Raw genomic sequence first — 12,254 nt, 5'->3', positions numbered from 1 at the left:
CTATACTATATAGATTTCAAGGGAGAGACCAGCATTTCTCAAATTGGGGGTCCAGGCTCAAAAGGGAGTTGCGGGGGGGGGGGGTCACAAGGTTATTTTACGGGGGTGCAGTATTGCCACCCTTACTTCTCCACTGCCTTCAGAGCGGAGAGCGCCCCGCCAGCAGTACTGCAGAAATCAGGGTGGCAACACCAGACCGGGCCATCCTTACTTCTGTGCTGCAGCTGGCAACGGCTCGGCCTTCAGAGCTGGGCTCCCGGCCAGCAGCCGCTGCTCTCCAGCGGCCCAGCTCTGAAGGCAGGGAGCCACCAGCAGCAGCGCAGAAGTAAGGGTAGCCGTACCGTAACCTCCCCCTACAATAACCTTGCGACCCCCCCCAACTCCTTTTTGGGTCAGGACTCCTACAATTACAACACCCTGACATTTCAGATTTAAATAGCTGAAATCATGAAATTTATGATTTTTAAAATCCGGTGACAGTGAAATTGACCAAAATGGACTGTGAATTTGGTAGGCCCCTACTCCTATGTACCTACGGATTACAGTGCATATGGCACATCCCCTGGCATATGCACTTGTACCTATCTACCTCGACAGCTCAATGTCACCCACTGCTCATATAGTCATTGCGCAATGCAGCAGCTCTTTAACACTGCACAGCAAAACCACTGGACAGTTGAGCACAGGCCACAAAGAACTCCTTTACCAGTCAAAGCTGCAAAGGGAATTTGAACAGGTACATTACTGACTATTATTTATAATGGCACCTTCTATCCAAAGAGCTCAACGTCCTTCACACATTCCACAGAGGTAGGTAAATGTTGTTATTTTGCTTTTACAGCGAGGAAAACAGAGGCCCTGACTGGTGAAATGACTTGCCCAGGGTCACAGAGCAGGTCAGTGGCAGAACGCCACCTACAGAGTGACTGGCACCAACCACTTCCTGCGGCGTTTTGAGTTTCTTTGGGGGTCTTCCATCAAAGTACTGACCTGTCCCAACACTCTGTTTAATTTGACCAGACAAAGGCTGTGAAATTTGACCAGACAAAGGTAGAATGGCTGAAGAACACATTACATGCAAACCAGTGAGATGCTGAAAACCAAACTGCTTTGGATTTGTTCCATCCACAGAAAGAACACCCCATGACCCCCAGAGAGCCGAGAAAGATGGGCAGAGATGCTTCATCAGCACTTAAAGAAACACTTTTGCTAGCTAATATTTAACCAGAATTTAATGTTCAGCCAATTCTCCGCAACTGCAGATCCCTAGGAGTCATGTTTTACCCCCTGTGGTACCTTGACGCGGTTGATGTTTGTGCCGCTCATGCTTCCACTGCGGTCTATCAGAAATATAAACTCTCCCTGGGTTTCCCTGAGGTCTGGCTGGCTGGTTCTCAGGTCAGGGCAGAAGTTCAGCATGATCACGGGGTGGTGAGGGATGTCCTTGTTCAGGCGTTTCCTGATGATTTCCGTCTGCAACAAGCAAGAAATGAACTTGAGAGGAAGAGCTCAGTGTGGCGGTTTATCTGTAAAACCCCTCCATGTATTGTCCCTTTCCCCCCACCCCACCTTTTAGCTCTAGGCATGAATCAGAGCAGTGTAAAAAACATAGTGGCAAAAACACCTGAGCCCTGTCTATGCTACAGCTTCCCCATTCCTACCCCCTGTGGGGCAGCTCCAGTGCTCAATTACATGTCTGATTTCAGGGAAGATACATTCTGGAGGGCAAATGCTGCATGAGACCCCTAATCCGAGAATACCTACATATTGACTGCCTGCATGAATGCACAGTGGGAACACAACCAATCTACATCTTGGGATAACCACCTTATGGCAGAGGATCTCCAAATGCTTTATTAAGTAAGCCTCTCTGTATGAAGTCGGTACATATTATTAGCATGTGCATTTTACATATGGGGAAACTGAGGCCCTGTGCCATTAAGTGACTTGCTCAAGGTCATACAGAAATTAAATGGCAGAGCTAGGAACAGAACACATGACAGCCTCAGGCATTGTTCCACATCTAAATGGGGCACAATGGCTGGCTCTGTTATTTTCTGCTCTTTCTGTTTTTTTCTACCTGTTCTTTTTATCATATTTTATCACATACATTAAAATACCTGGCCTACCACTCCAGGTATAATTGCAGTAGAAAACTGCATGATACATAGTTTCTTCACTACACATCAGACCTCAGACCTATTGGCTTTTTGCATTTTTTCATTTTACTCTACGTATCAATCTTCATTTTAAAAAATCAATAACATTGAACTTTAAAAAAAAAGAGGGCCCATGATGCTTTTAGACTCCTCTTTGTTATGTGTATTAGGGTTATTTATTTATATTACCATAATGCCCAGGAGCCCCACTCATGGACCTATACCCCACTGTGTTAGGTGCTGTACAACAACAGAACAAAAAGCCGACAGAGCCTAAGCTGACGTGAATCAACTGAGCTCCATTGACGTATGGAGCAACGCCGATTTATACCAGTTGTGCATCTGGCCCCTTGTCCCAGCTCGGCAGTACTGAAACACACACTTAAGTCAACAATTTGTCTGAAAAAAAGAAAAAAAAAGCCCAAGGCTGCCGATTCTCTCTGATTCTGCCTGAATGATTGCTCTTATTTTATACAGCCAGTAAGGCTTCCATTCCCTGAGCCCTCTATAATGTCATTACAAACCCTTCTTTTTCTGTATTGGTCTGCACATACCGCTGATCTCTCCCCAGCTCAGCCCCACTTCGGGTTGATCTGCACACAGGGGCTTTATTTGTCAGCAACACAGACAGAATTTCTCTCCCCCTGCCCCCTGTGGAAATGTATATCACATTTATAGGTATACGTACAGAACCCTGTAGTTACCTTAGCCTGGCTACAAATGACAAGGACTATTGACTCGCATGCTTCAGCATCTAAATTGCTCACCAGCTGCAGGGGTTGGGAAGTCATTTTGCTCCCCCCTCCCCATATAATGTCACATTGTTTCACCCCTTCCTCAGAAGCATGCAGCATTGGCCTCTGTCAGAAAGCAGACTAAAGAGCCCTTGGTGTCTTCCAGCATTGTAATTACTATTCAGCTGTATACAGATTGTAATAACACCTTTGGATTCACAAGGGAAGCCTGGTGTCAGCCAAGAGATGGAGACAGCTTGCTGCCTGGATGAGTCCCCTGTGGATGGGATGACCTGCCCTAGGAAAATTGAATAGAAGGGCAGGCTGCATGAAGACAAGCCCTGAGCAGAAGGGTGAGTCCTGATGAAGATGTTTTTGAGTTCATTGTATGCATAGAATCATAGGCTTACATGGGACCGCAAGGGTAATCTTGCCTAACCCCTGCCAAGATGCAGGATTTGTTGTGGCTGAACCATCCATGACAGATTCCCTTCTCTTTGGACTTTAATACCCTGAAAGGGGTGGGACTGAGGGGGCCAGAGAGCTAAAGCACCACTGCACTGGACCCACAACCAACCGTCCCAGACTCCAGGACAGGGTGAGTAGTGCCCCGTTGGGCCACTGTAAAAGCAGACCCTGTCCCACTTCTCTTCCCAGCACCCCGTGCCACAGGCAAGCATCACTCCTATTCTGCAGATGGGGAAATCAGGCATGGGGTAGGGTAAGTGACTTGCCCATGGTCACATAAAAGCCTAGGGTTGAACGGGGGACTGAACCAGGGTCCCCTGAGTCTAAATCCAGTGCCTGGTGCACTAGGCTGTTCTGCAGGTGAGGATACTGGGAGGCACTCAGAACCTCACAAAGTTGAAGGAGCCTCAGCTGAGCAGGGCCCAATCCTGGCAGCCCAATAAGCATGGGACTCCCAATGACTTCAGAGAGAGCTTTGCAAGGGAAGCCTTGGTAAACAGGACACTGAGAGTAGATCTACATTTCAATGCAAGGCCAGGGTTAATGACACTTGAGAGAGCAGACGCTGGGTTTGAGACCCCAGGGCTTGAGCACATATACTGATTGCCAACCCCAGGTAAAGAATATTTTAATCTGGGTCCAAACTCGGGGTTCTGGGGTCTACACTGCAGTAGGCAGACCCGAGTCCAACCAATTGTATCCCAGACTTCCTAGCACCCTCCCAAAATGTGACCACTCTCACTCTTTGTGGGTGGCACAGTGTGGGAAAGCTTGACTGCCCAGAGGGCATGTTACAGGAAGTTTGAACAGTCCGCCAACACAGCCTGCCGAGCCATCGTTTTGGTCTGTGCACTTCCAGCAGCCAGAGCCAGCAACATGGAGAAGGTGCCATTTCAAGCACTTCTCTTGCTTGGGCTTTCACTCCCATTTCAGGATGCAGGCAGAGCTTCCACGAGACACTGGTGGGCATTTCGGCAGCTTTTTCTGACCCACAGAAGGCACCGGACAGATCTAATGATGGAGCAGGAGCGGAAGGATGCGGACATGGCAGACTTGAACTGGCTGATGTTGGTCACTTGGTACAGCCATTCATGCCCACTATGTGGACCGACGCTTCTGGAGCAGGGCCGTAAGCACAGGCTGATGGGATCACAACATCCTGCAGACTGCAGTGACCAGCCATGGGTCCAGAACTGTTGCATGAAGAAAGCTATATTTCTGCAGCTCTGTGAACAGATCCAACCCTCCAGCATAAAGGGTAGCCAGGCTGGTCCAGAAGTGGGTTGATATCACCATCTGGAAGCTGGCTATCCCGTGCTGCTACAGGTCCATTGCCAACCAGTTTGAGACTGAAAAGTCGATGGTGGGTAAAATGGTGGCAGAGATTTCTGAGGCAGTTAGGGGTGTGGTTGACCCCAAGATGGCAGGCATAAAAGATACTCCTGAAGTAATTACCGGCTTGTTTCCAGACTGCGCCGGGGCCATTGATGGGATCCGAGTGCCCATACTTTGCCCTTCTCAAGGAGCACAAGTACAGAAACTGCAAAGGGTGTTTCTCCACTGTTATGCAAACCCTCGTGGACAACAGAGGGCGATTTATGAACGTAAGGGTTGCCGGCACTGGAAAAGTTCATGATGCCAGGGTTTTGGGGTTTCTTTGGCAATTGGGAGTCTACATTCATGGACACACTGAGTCACGATTCCCGCCACGTGACATTGTCATAAATGGCGTCACTGTCCCCACTGCTATGCTGGAGGACCCCGTGTGCCCCTTTTTGTGTTGGCTTTTGAAACCAGCCCCTGATCTCGGAGGCAAAAGAAGGTTTAAGTCCACTCCCGGCAGATGGAGAATGGTGGTTGAATGAGTTTGGCAGGCTGAAATCCCGTTGGAGATGTCTACAGAACCATTTGGATTCCGGTGACACTAATGCTGTCCGCCTCACTGTGGCTTGTTTTGCTCGTCACAGTCTTTGTGAAGCCAGAGGTGAGCCATTTCCCCCTGAATGGGCCTATGGCAGCGAGGGGCCGCTGACCCGTTACACTCAGCCAGAAAGTGCTCCTGCCAGAGTCGCAGCTGGATGCACCCAGGCAACAGGCGTCAGGGATGCTTTGTGCTCCCACCTTATGGACTTGCGTGGGTCAATGGAAGAGAGAGAACAGTACCTTTATGAATGTGCTTATGGCGGGGAGTGGGGGGGTGCTGATTGCTTGTGCAGGCTGTGGGGTGAGACAGGGTGTAACAGGCCTTCCTGGCTCCCTGCTGGAGGCCCAATGCTCCTACTACACCCCAACCCAGGAAGGAGCAGTGGAGGTGGGCCCTCCAGGCCTGCCTAGAAAGGCTGCACGGAAGCAGCCAATCAGAGCCCAGCAGGCTCAGCTAAAAGGAGCTGCAGGACCTTCGGGGGGTCAGTTCTTGGCTGGGACCAGAGGGAGGAAGGAAAGAAGGGGGCTCCCCTCTGGCCACAGGCACTCAGCTGGTTGTTATTGGACCTGGGAGAGCGAGGGCCTAGGAACTCTAACCCAAAGGTAGCAGGTGGAGGTCAAGGGAGCGGGCGGGAAGAGGCCCAGGGAATGCAGCAGCAGCTAACTGAAGGGAGCCATACGTTGCTGCTGTTTATAGGGTCCCAGGGGTGGAACCCGGAGTAGCGGGCGGGACAAGGCTTTAGAAGCCAGAATGAAGGGCTGGATTTAAAGGACCCAGAGATGGGGCTGAAGACCCTGCTGAGGGCAGGCAGCCAGTTTGTTGACTCATCGATACCTGGGAAGGGGTTCATTTTTGAGCGTGTGACTTGGCCAGAGGACTGAGTCACTGAAGACCCGCCTAGCGAGGTCAGCCACCACAAGGGGTGCCAGGAGTGGGGGAAAGGATCACAGTACTTCTCCCAGCCACTAGGAGGCACTCAGGAGGTGAGTGTCACCTGTCACGGGGGTTGATGGTCATACATTTTATTCTTGAATTACGTGACCACTCATGAAAGGGGATGTGGAGACAGTATGGATTGATGTAAATAACCGATGTAAGGATAGATGTACATAGCTGGATTGAGACATGGGTTTTGCATGCCACTTCCCTGCTGTCCCTGATCATGTGTTTGCCTTTATTATTTGAAATACACATTACATGCTGTGTTGCAGTGATGGCAATAAGATTTCTTTATGAAATCAAAACTTTTATTTTGACACATTTATTGGACAAGTACAATATGAAACCGTTGCAGGGCAGGCCAGTTGCCCTTAACACCCCAAAACACCAGCAACACCCAAACCTTTAAAAGTTACCACGAATAAAGCACATAAACACACGCAAACAATGAAACTAGGTACAAGACAACCCCACCTACTACTGCATCTCCCGTGAGCCCCCTATTCTCCTTTCCCTGTTTGCCATGGGGGCACGGGGACGTGTCCACTGGAGAGGGGTTCAGCAGTGAGGACTGCATGGGGCACATTTGCCCTATTCAGCCACTCATAGGGCCCTACTGCATGGGCCACCCAGCCATGGAGTTGTCCAAGCTGCTCCTGGAGTGCAGGGCACCACAGAGGGGATGCAGCCCATGGTCCAGGCACAGCAGCAGCTGGCAACCTTGAAGCCATTAGAGACAGCAGCTGCTCAAACAATTCTGCCTGTCCAGAACGCCGACCATAAATTAATCCCGGAAACGCTTCCTCTTGGAACAATCCGCGAAGGTCCAGTGAGCCAGGCTTCTGCATGTGGGCGAGCTGTGGAGATATTGCAAGCTGGAGATGCTGAGGAGCCTAGAAGAAGACAAGACACACACGGTTATTGTCCTGAATAGCTCAGTGCAGGAGCAGAAGGAAAAAAATCACTTTGGAATTTCCAGAACAGAAAATGTTACTTTTTGAGACTGAACTTCATTACCTTGGCAGAGGGCTGCTCAGACCACAAAAGCTTCCAGCACCCAGCCGGATTCATCGCCGTGAAAGCAGTGCTGAGAGAATGGGAAATTCGAAACCACAATTTTAAAAAAAAATGGAATTTAGGGGGAGGTTGGTGACAGCGCTTCTCTATCATTTCAGACATTACACATTTTGGAACAGTCCTTGTGGTGCCCGACTGGCAAAGTGAGATGTGCTTCAAAGCTGATGGTGGAATACTGAGCACGGATGCCACTGAAACAGTCACACGCAGGGTGACGGGACTGCACGGCTGCGAGTGGAGTGGGCCGGTGAGCTACCAAGGCGACCTTGAAAAATACACCCCTGAAATGGGACTGCTTCTCTGGAGTTCCTGCTTTGGGAAAAGTTTGCGGCTATCAGCATCCAGGACTGGGTCAGAATTCACGGGGGAATCAACAGGATGCTGCATTTGTATCCGCATGGCTTAGTGCCTCCCCACAACCTCCAGTGCAGCCTGTTAGGACTGCGTGGAACCACACAGACAACCCTTCTGCCATCCCCCTTCCGCTTGGCTGAATTCCACCCCCCAGGCAGATTTGGGACGAATGGTTTTGTCACCCAGGGACTGCATGGACTACATTTTACAGAACTGGACTACATTTGAACCTCTGCCCATCCCCCTCGCCACCTGTACAGTTCCGTCTCTTCAAGTGGCTCGTCACCTCGTGGGTTGGGCCGAGCGGCCTACATACAGGGAAGGTAATACAAGGTTCTTATTTTAACAAACCAGAATGAACTAGCAAAAATGTGCACCTTCCCAGGAAAACGTTACTTCTATGTGCTTATTTTACTGTTTGCATTTCCCAGTCTCCAGTTTGAATTCCCCGTAGCGGTGGGGGCGGGAGGGGAAGGATGCCAGGGCGCTGGCATGCAATCCAACATTAGTGGATGCACGTTGCTACCCCGGGCGTATAAGGTCTTTCGCATTGGTTCACAGAAGGGAAATCCCTCCCAATCCTATATTAATAAACACAAAAATGGAGCCAGAAACTTACCAGGCTCTGGGGCAGTTTCTCGCTCTCTCCCGTTTGGGCTGTCGGTTCTGCGGCAGGCTGTTCCTCTCGGCGGGGGGGGGGGGTAGGACAAAGCTCCACTGAGAATGGCCCCGGGATGTGCTGCAGCTGCTCCTGCAGCAAAGTCTCCTCTGGAATCAGTTTCATGAGCAGAGTCACTTCATTTGCCTCATTCGGCGCCTGCTGCTGGCGCCCATCAATTTCCGTGCTGGCTTCTGGGGCTCGCAGGGCGCCACCCCAACTGACCAGGTGATCATGTCCCGCCAGTGGCTTTGGTGCTCGACGCAGTCCCCAGCATTTGATCAAACTCATCACAAAACAGGCACAGTGTCAGCGAGCTGCCAGAGGTGCAGTTGTGGTCCCTGGTTTTCAGGTACTTGGTCTTCAGCCAGTTACTCCATTCCCTGCACTGGTCACCGGCCCAGTAAATTTCCAGCCTCACCAGCTTTTTCGCTCTTTGTGGGTATGAATGGTCATTCCTGGTACTTTGACTGAAATCAGTTGTTTTGCTGGCCTCGCTCCAGAGACTAACCGAAATCTGGCGGTGTTCCCGCGACAACGGGTGCAGTGCGTTTTGTGACGGACTTCTGGTCGGGATCCATTGCAAATGCCCAAGGTTCTCCTAAGGTGTGTTTGCAGCTCAGAGGTCAGAATAAAATGGAAGGGTTAAATGCCGAGCTGCTGTACGAGAGCAAGGGTGGGGAGCTTCCATTTCCCTGGAGTTGACTGGCAAGTCGTGGGAGAGAGGGGACAAAGGAAGTCGGCCCACTGAATTGTGGGATACTTTTGGCAGACTCCAGGGACCCGAGCCTGGAGGGGGGACTGTATCTACACTGCAAAACAATAGGGCTTGAAACCTGGATCCCACCTTGACTTGGGCTTGAACCTTCCCTTGAGGGGTCGTAGGACCCTGGGTCTGAGCCCAAGTCCGAGAGATTTGTGTGTAGACAGAAGGGGGGTTAGGACTTGAGCCTGAGTCAGAGCCCAGGTTTACGTTGCAGTGTAGACACCCCCTCAGTCACAATTGCTCTGCCTCAGCTGGGGAAGATATTTCATCTGTCCCATACCTTCCCCCACTCCCTTCACCCTTATCCAATTACAATAAACTCATCAGATCTCCTCAGCTGCCAGTTGATTCCAGAGCAGTTGTCTCATAATCCTGCTAGCTAATGAGCATTCAAACCATTTGCATAACAAAATGAAGAAGGGAAATTAATGACCATTTACTGCTGAAGTATCCATGTTAATTCATTTAAACAAAGAGGTGCTCAATGTCATGCTCTCAGGAGCGGCAATTCTAGCCTGTAATCTACCAGGACACTCGACTCAATGGCTCCTCCGTTAGAGTCATGTATATAGGGGATGGAAAGCCCTGTGTAGCCATAACTTTGCCACGGCACCATCCATACTTAGCTGCTCTGTTGCCAGTATGATCACGCCTCCAGTCCCCCCTAGGCATGCAGGTGGGATTCATATTGGAAAATGGTTCTGGAGTCAGACACCCACTGGATAATCTGACAGGCTCAAGACACAAAATCATCAGGCAGGCATCTGAGCAGCAGCGTGGGAAGTTCGTATCCTTCCACCTGCCGCACTCAGAATGGAATTACAGGAGAAGCCTGCAGCGTAATACAGACGAGGCTCTAATCATTGCATCTAATTGCACAGGAAAGAAAAGAACTACAAGACAATTGTCAACATGTCTTACATGTAATGAACAATTGCAACAACAACCCAGAAAACTGTCACTGTGACAGCCTGAGGAGGCACAGGACACGTGGGACCGGGCGCTAGGATAGATCACAACGCTGGTGCTGATAGTGTCTCCCTGTGTGACCTTGGGCTGCAGTTTTTAAAAGGGGCCACTGATTTGGAATGCCTCCGAGTTAGGTGTTTGACTTGAGTACCCCCAATTCCAGTGGACTCCCCCTGCACAGCTACACTGCATGTCAATGTGCCACCACTGTGTCTGCAAATCAAGGAATTGCATTAAAGGGACCTGACCGCAAGTAGCCCTTTGTGCGTGCTGTTACCCATTCTGCAGGAGTCCACACTGGAACCGACCACCTGTGCAGATACAGTGAATATTTATTTAGCAATCTAAGGTGTTTGTCATATAACTAAATTGTTCTGATAATTATTGTAAGTAATGGAATTAATACAATAATAATAGAACCCTAACTATATATAATATACTATAATACTATACTAATGATTATAAAACCTAATTCTGTGACTGAGTTTCACCCCATGTTCAGTGAAGCAGAACTACAGACCATTTCTGCCTTCATCAGCCTTAAGCCCCTGTTAGGACATGTCTTCACAACAGAGTTAAACCAAGCACTTACCTGGGTTTTATCCCGGGGCAAAGCTCTCTACAGTCCAAACACAAAAACCTTCTGCCCAGGTTAGGAGGTGCTTTAACCCCTGGCTAGCTGATGTGGCTTGAGAGTCCTCCGGTGCCTTCCCACAGTTCCCCCCACGAAGGGCAAAGTTTCCCGCAATTGACACAACTGTCTGGGAAAAGATCCTAAAGCATCTCAGCACAAGGTGCCATGGGCTCTGCCCCCAGACACGCATGCTGAGTGCAGAAACAGGGAGAACACAGTCACTTGGGCAGGGCTTTGCTGTGGGGCTGCTCACACCCGGGCTAGGCTAACCCAGGCACTGAGACCCACTGGGCTAACTCTGCACCCTCAGAGGCAGGTTACTGGACTGCAGGGATTGCTGGTCCCATGTGATATGTGTTGGGAGGAACATATGTAACCAGAGCTCCGTGGTCCATTCCCAGAGGAACCCCATGCTGCTGCTGCCTCTTCTAACCCCACATGGGAAGGTCCCCTCCAGTCCTGGATAAAAACCACAGCTCCTGGCAAACCCCTTTTCCTTCTCACCTTTTTCTCGGCACTGGGGTCCTTCTTGATCCCTTTAATGAAATCATTTCTCCCCTTCAGGTGTTGCTCATATGCTGTAGGGGTCATGTCGCCCTCTTCCATCAAGACGTGAGGCATATGGGGCTCTGGAAGGTCAGCAGGACAAGCAGAGAACAGCCTTAGAGTGTTTGCAAGAGACGCTGAGGGGCAGAAGTGGGAGACTGCAGCATTCGAGCTGGTGTAAAACCGACAGACCCCGGTCGGTGGCAGGCGGGGTCAAATCTGGGGCCTTTGGAGCTTAGTGCATGGGCCTTTACTGCATGAGCTAAAAGCCACATGGCTGCTAGCTAAGACTGTAGAACAAACTCATTAATCTCTCTCTCTAAGAGGTCTCGGTGCCACTAGATGGGACAGAACCCCGCACCCAGGAGGTGTGTGGGTGACACTGGCACCTGGGGACTCTGGGACAGCAACAGGCACATCCCAGTATGTTCAGAGATTTAGTTCACATAGCTGGCCCAACGTTTACCACACGAAAGAGGTATTTACCTCCAACATGCAAAGACAGAGCTAATGGCACCTGCTGCCCAGACAATGGAATGGGAGGGACCCCCAGAAAGGGGGCGAATAGCAGACAGAAAGCACAGGCCACCTACCGCTCGGATGGATTAATATTTCCACCGGTCTGTCGAAAGTGTGTTTGTTGGCCAGCGTGATCATGATGCTCTTGGCGGAGCGGGCAGAGGGGTCAGCGTCGGCTCGGATCTCGTGTGTGGGGCTTTCCACTCCTGCGCAGGAAAGAGGGATGTGACGCGGGTATGTGGTGGGTGGAGAAGCTGTTCAGTGAAGCTAGAATTCGGGGGGGGGGCTGGGGCTCAGAGGGCCAGCGGGGGAAACCAGAGACAGTTTCTGTGCAGAGATGGGGGTACGGCATAAAGGAACCAGGAGGGTTGAATAAGGATCTGTGTGTGCCTATGTGTCTGATCTCCTGTCTACACTCAGGTGCCCAGTTTACCACGTGACAGTGCAGGGTGCTGAAGCGTCATTTGCAGAAGTGCAGCCCCAGGAAGAAATAGCAATCCGTGGTGG

General features: G+C 50.5%; 1 protein-coding gene across 3 annotated transcripts in view; it reads right to left on the bottom strand.

The window, feature by feature from the left end:
- The window catches only part of VWA5B1 (von Willebrand factor A domain containing 5B1), a 77,333-nt gene that overhangs the window by 46,833 nt on the left and 18,246 nt on the right, over window positions 1-12,254 (bottom strand). For all 3 annotated transcript variants that reach the window (XM_073316622.1, XM_073316624.1, XM_073316623.1), the window contains exons 6-8: window positions 11,822-11,953; window positions 11,187-11,311; window positions 1,297-1,473 (exon numbers count right to left, since the gene is read on the bottom strand). In XM_073316622.1, coding sequence (XP_073172723.1) covers window positions 1,297-1,473; window positions 11,187-11,311; window positions 11,822-11,953 — 434 coding nt within the window. The remainder of the gene's footprint in view (window positions 1-1,296; window positions 1,474-11,186; window positions 11,312-11,821; window positions 11,954-12,254) is intronic.

This window comes from Lepidochelys kempii, chromosome 18 (genome assembly GCF_965140265.1).
Source record: "Lepidochelys kempii isolate rLepKem1 chromosome 18, rLepKem1.hap2, whole genome shotgun sequence".
In the NCBI taxonomy this organism is placed as follows: domain Eukaryota; kingdom Metazoa; phylum Chordata; order Testudines; family Cheloniidae; genus Lepidochelys; species Lepidochelys kempii.
The sequence above is the reverse complement of the archived record's forward strand: the minus strand, read 5'-3'. Positions and strand labels throughout refer to the sequence as shown.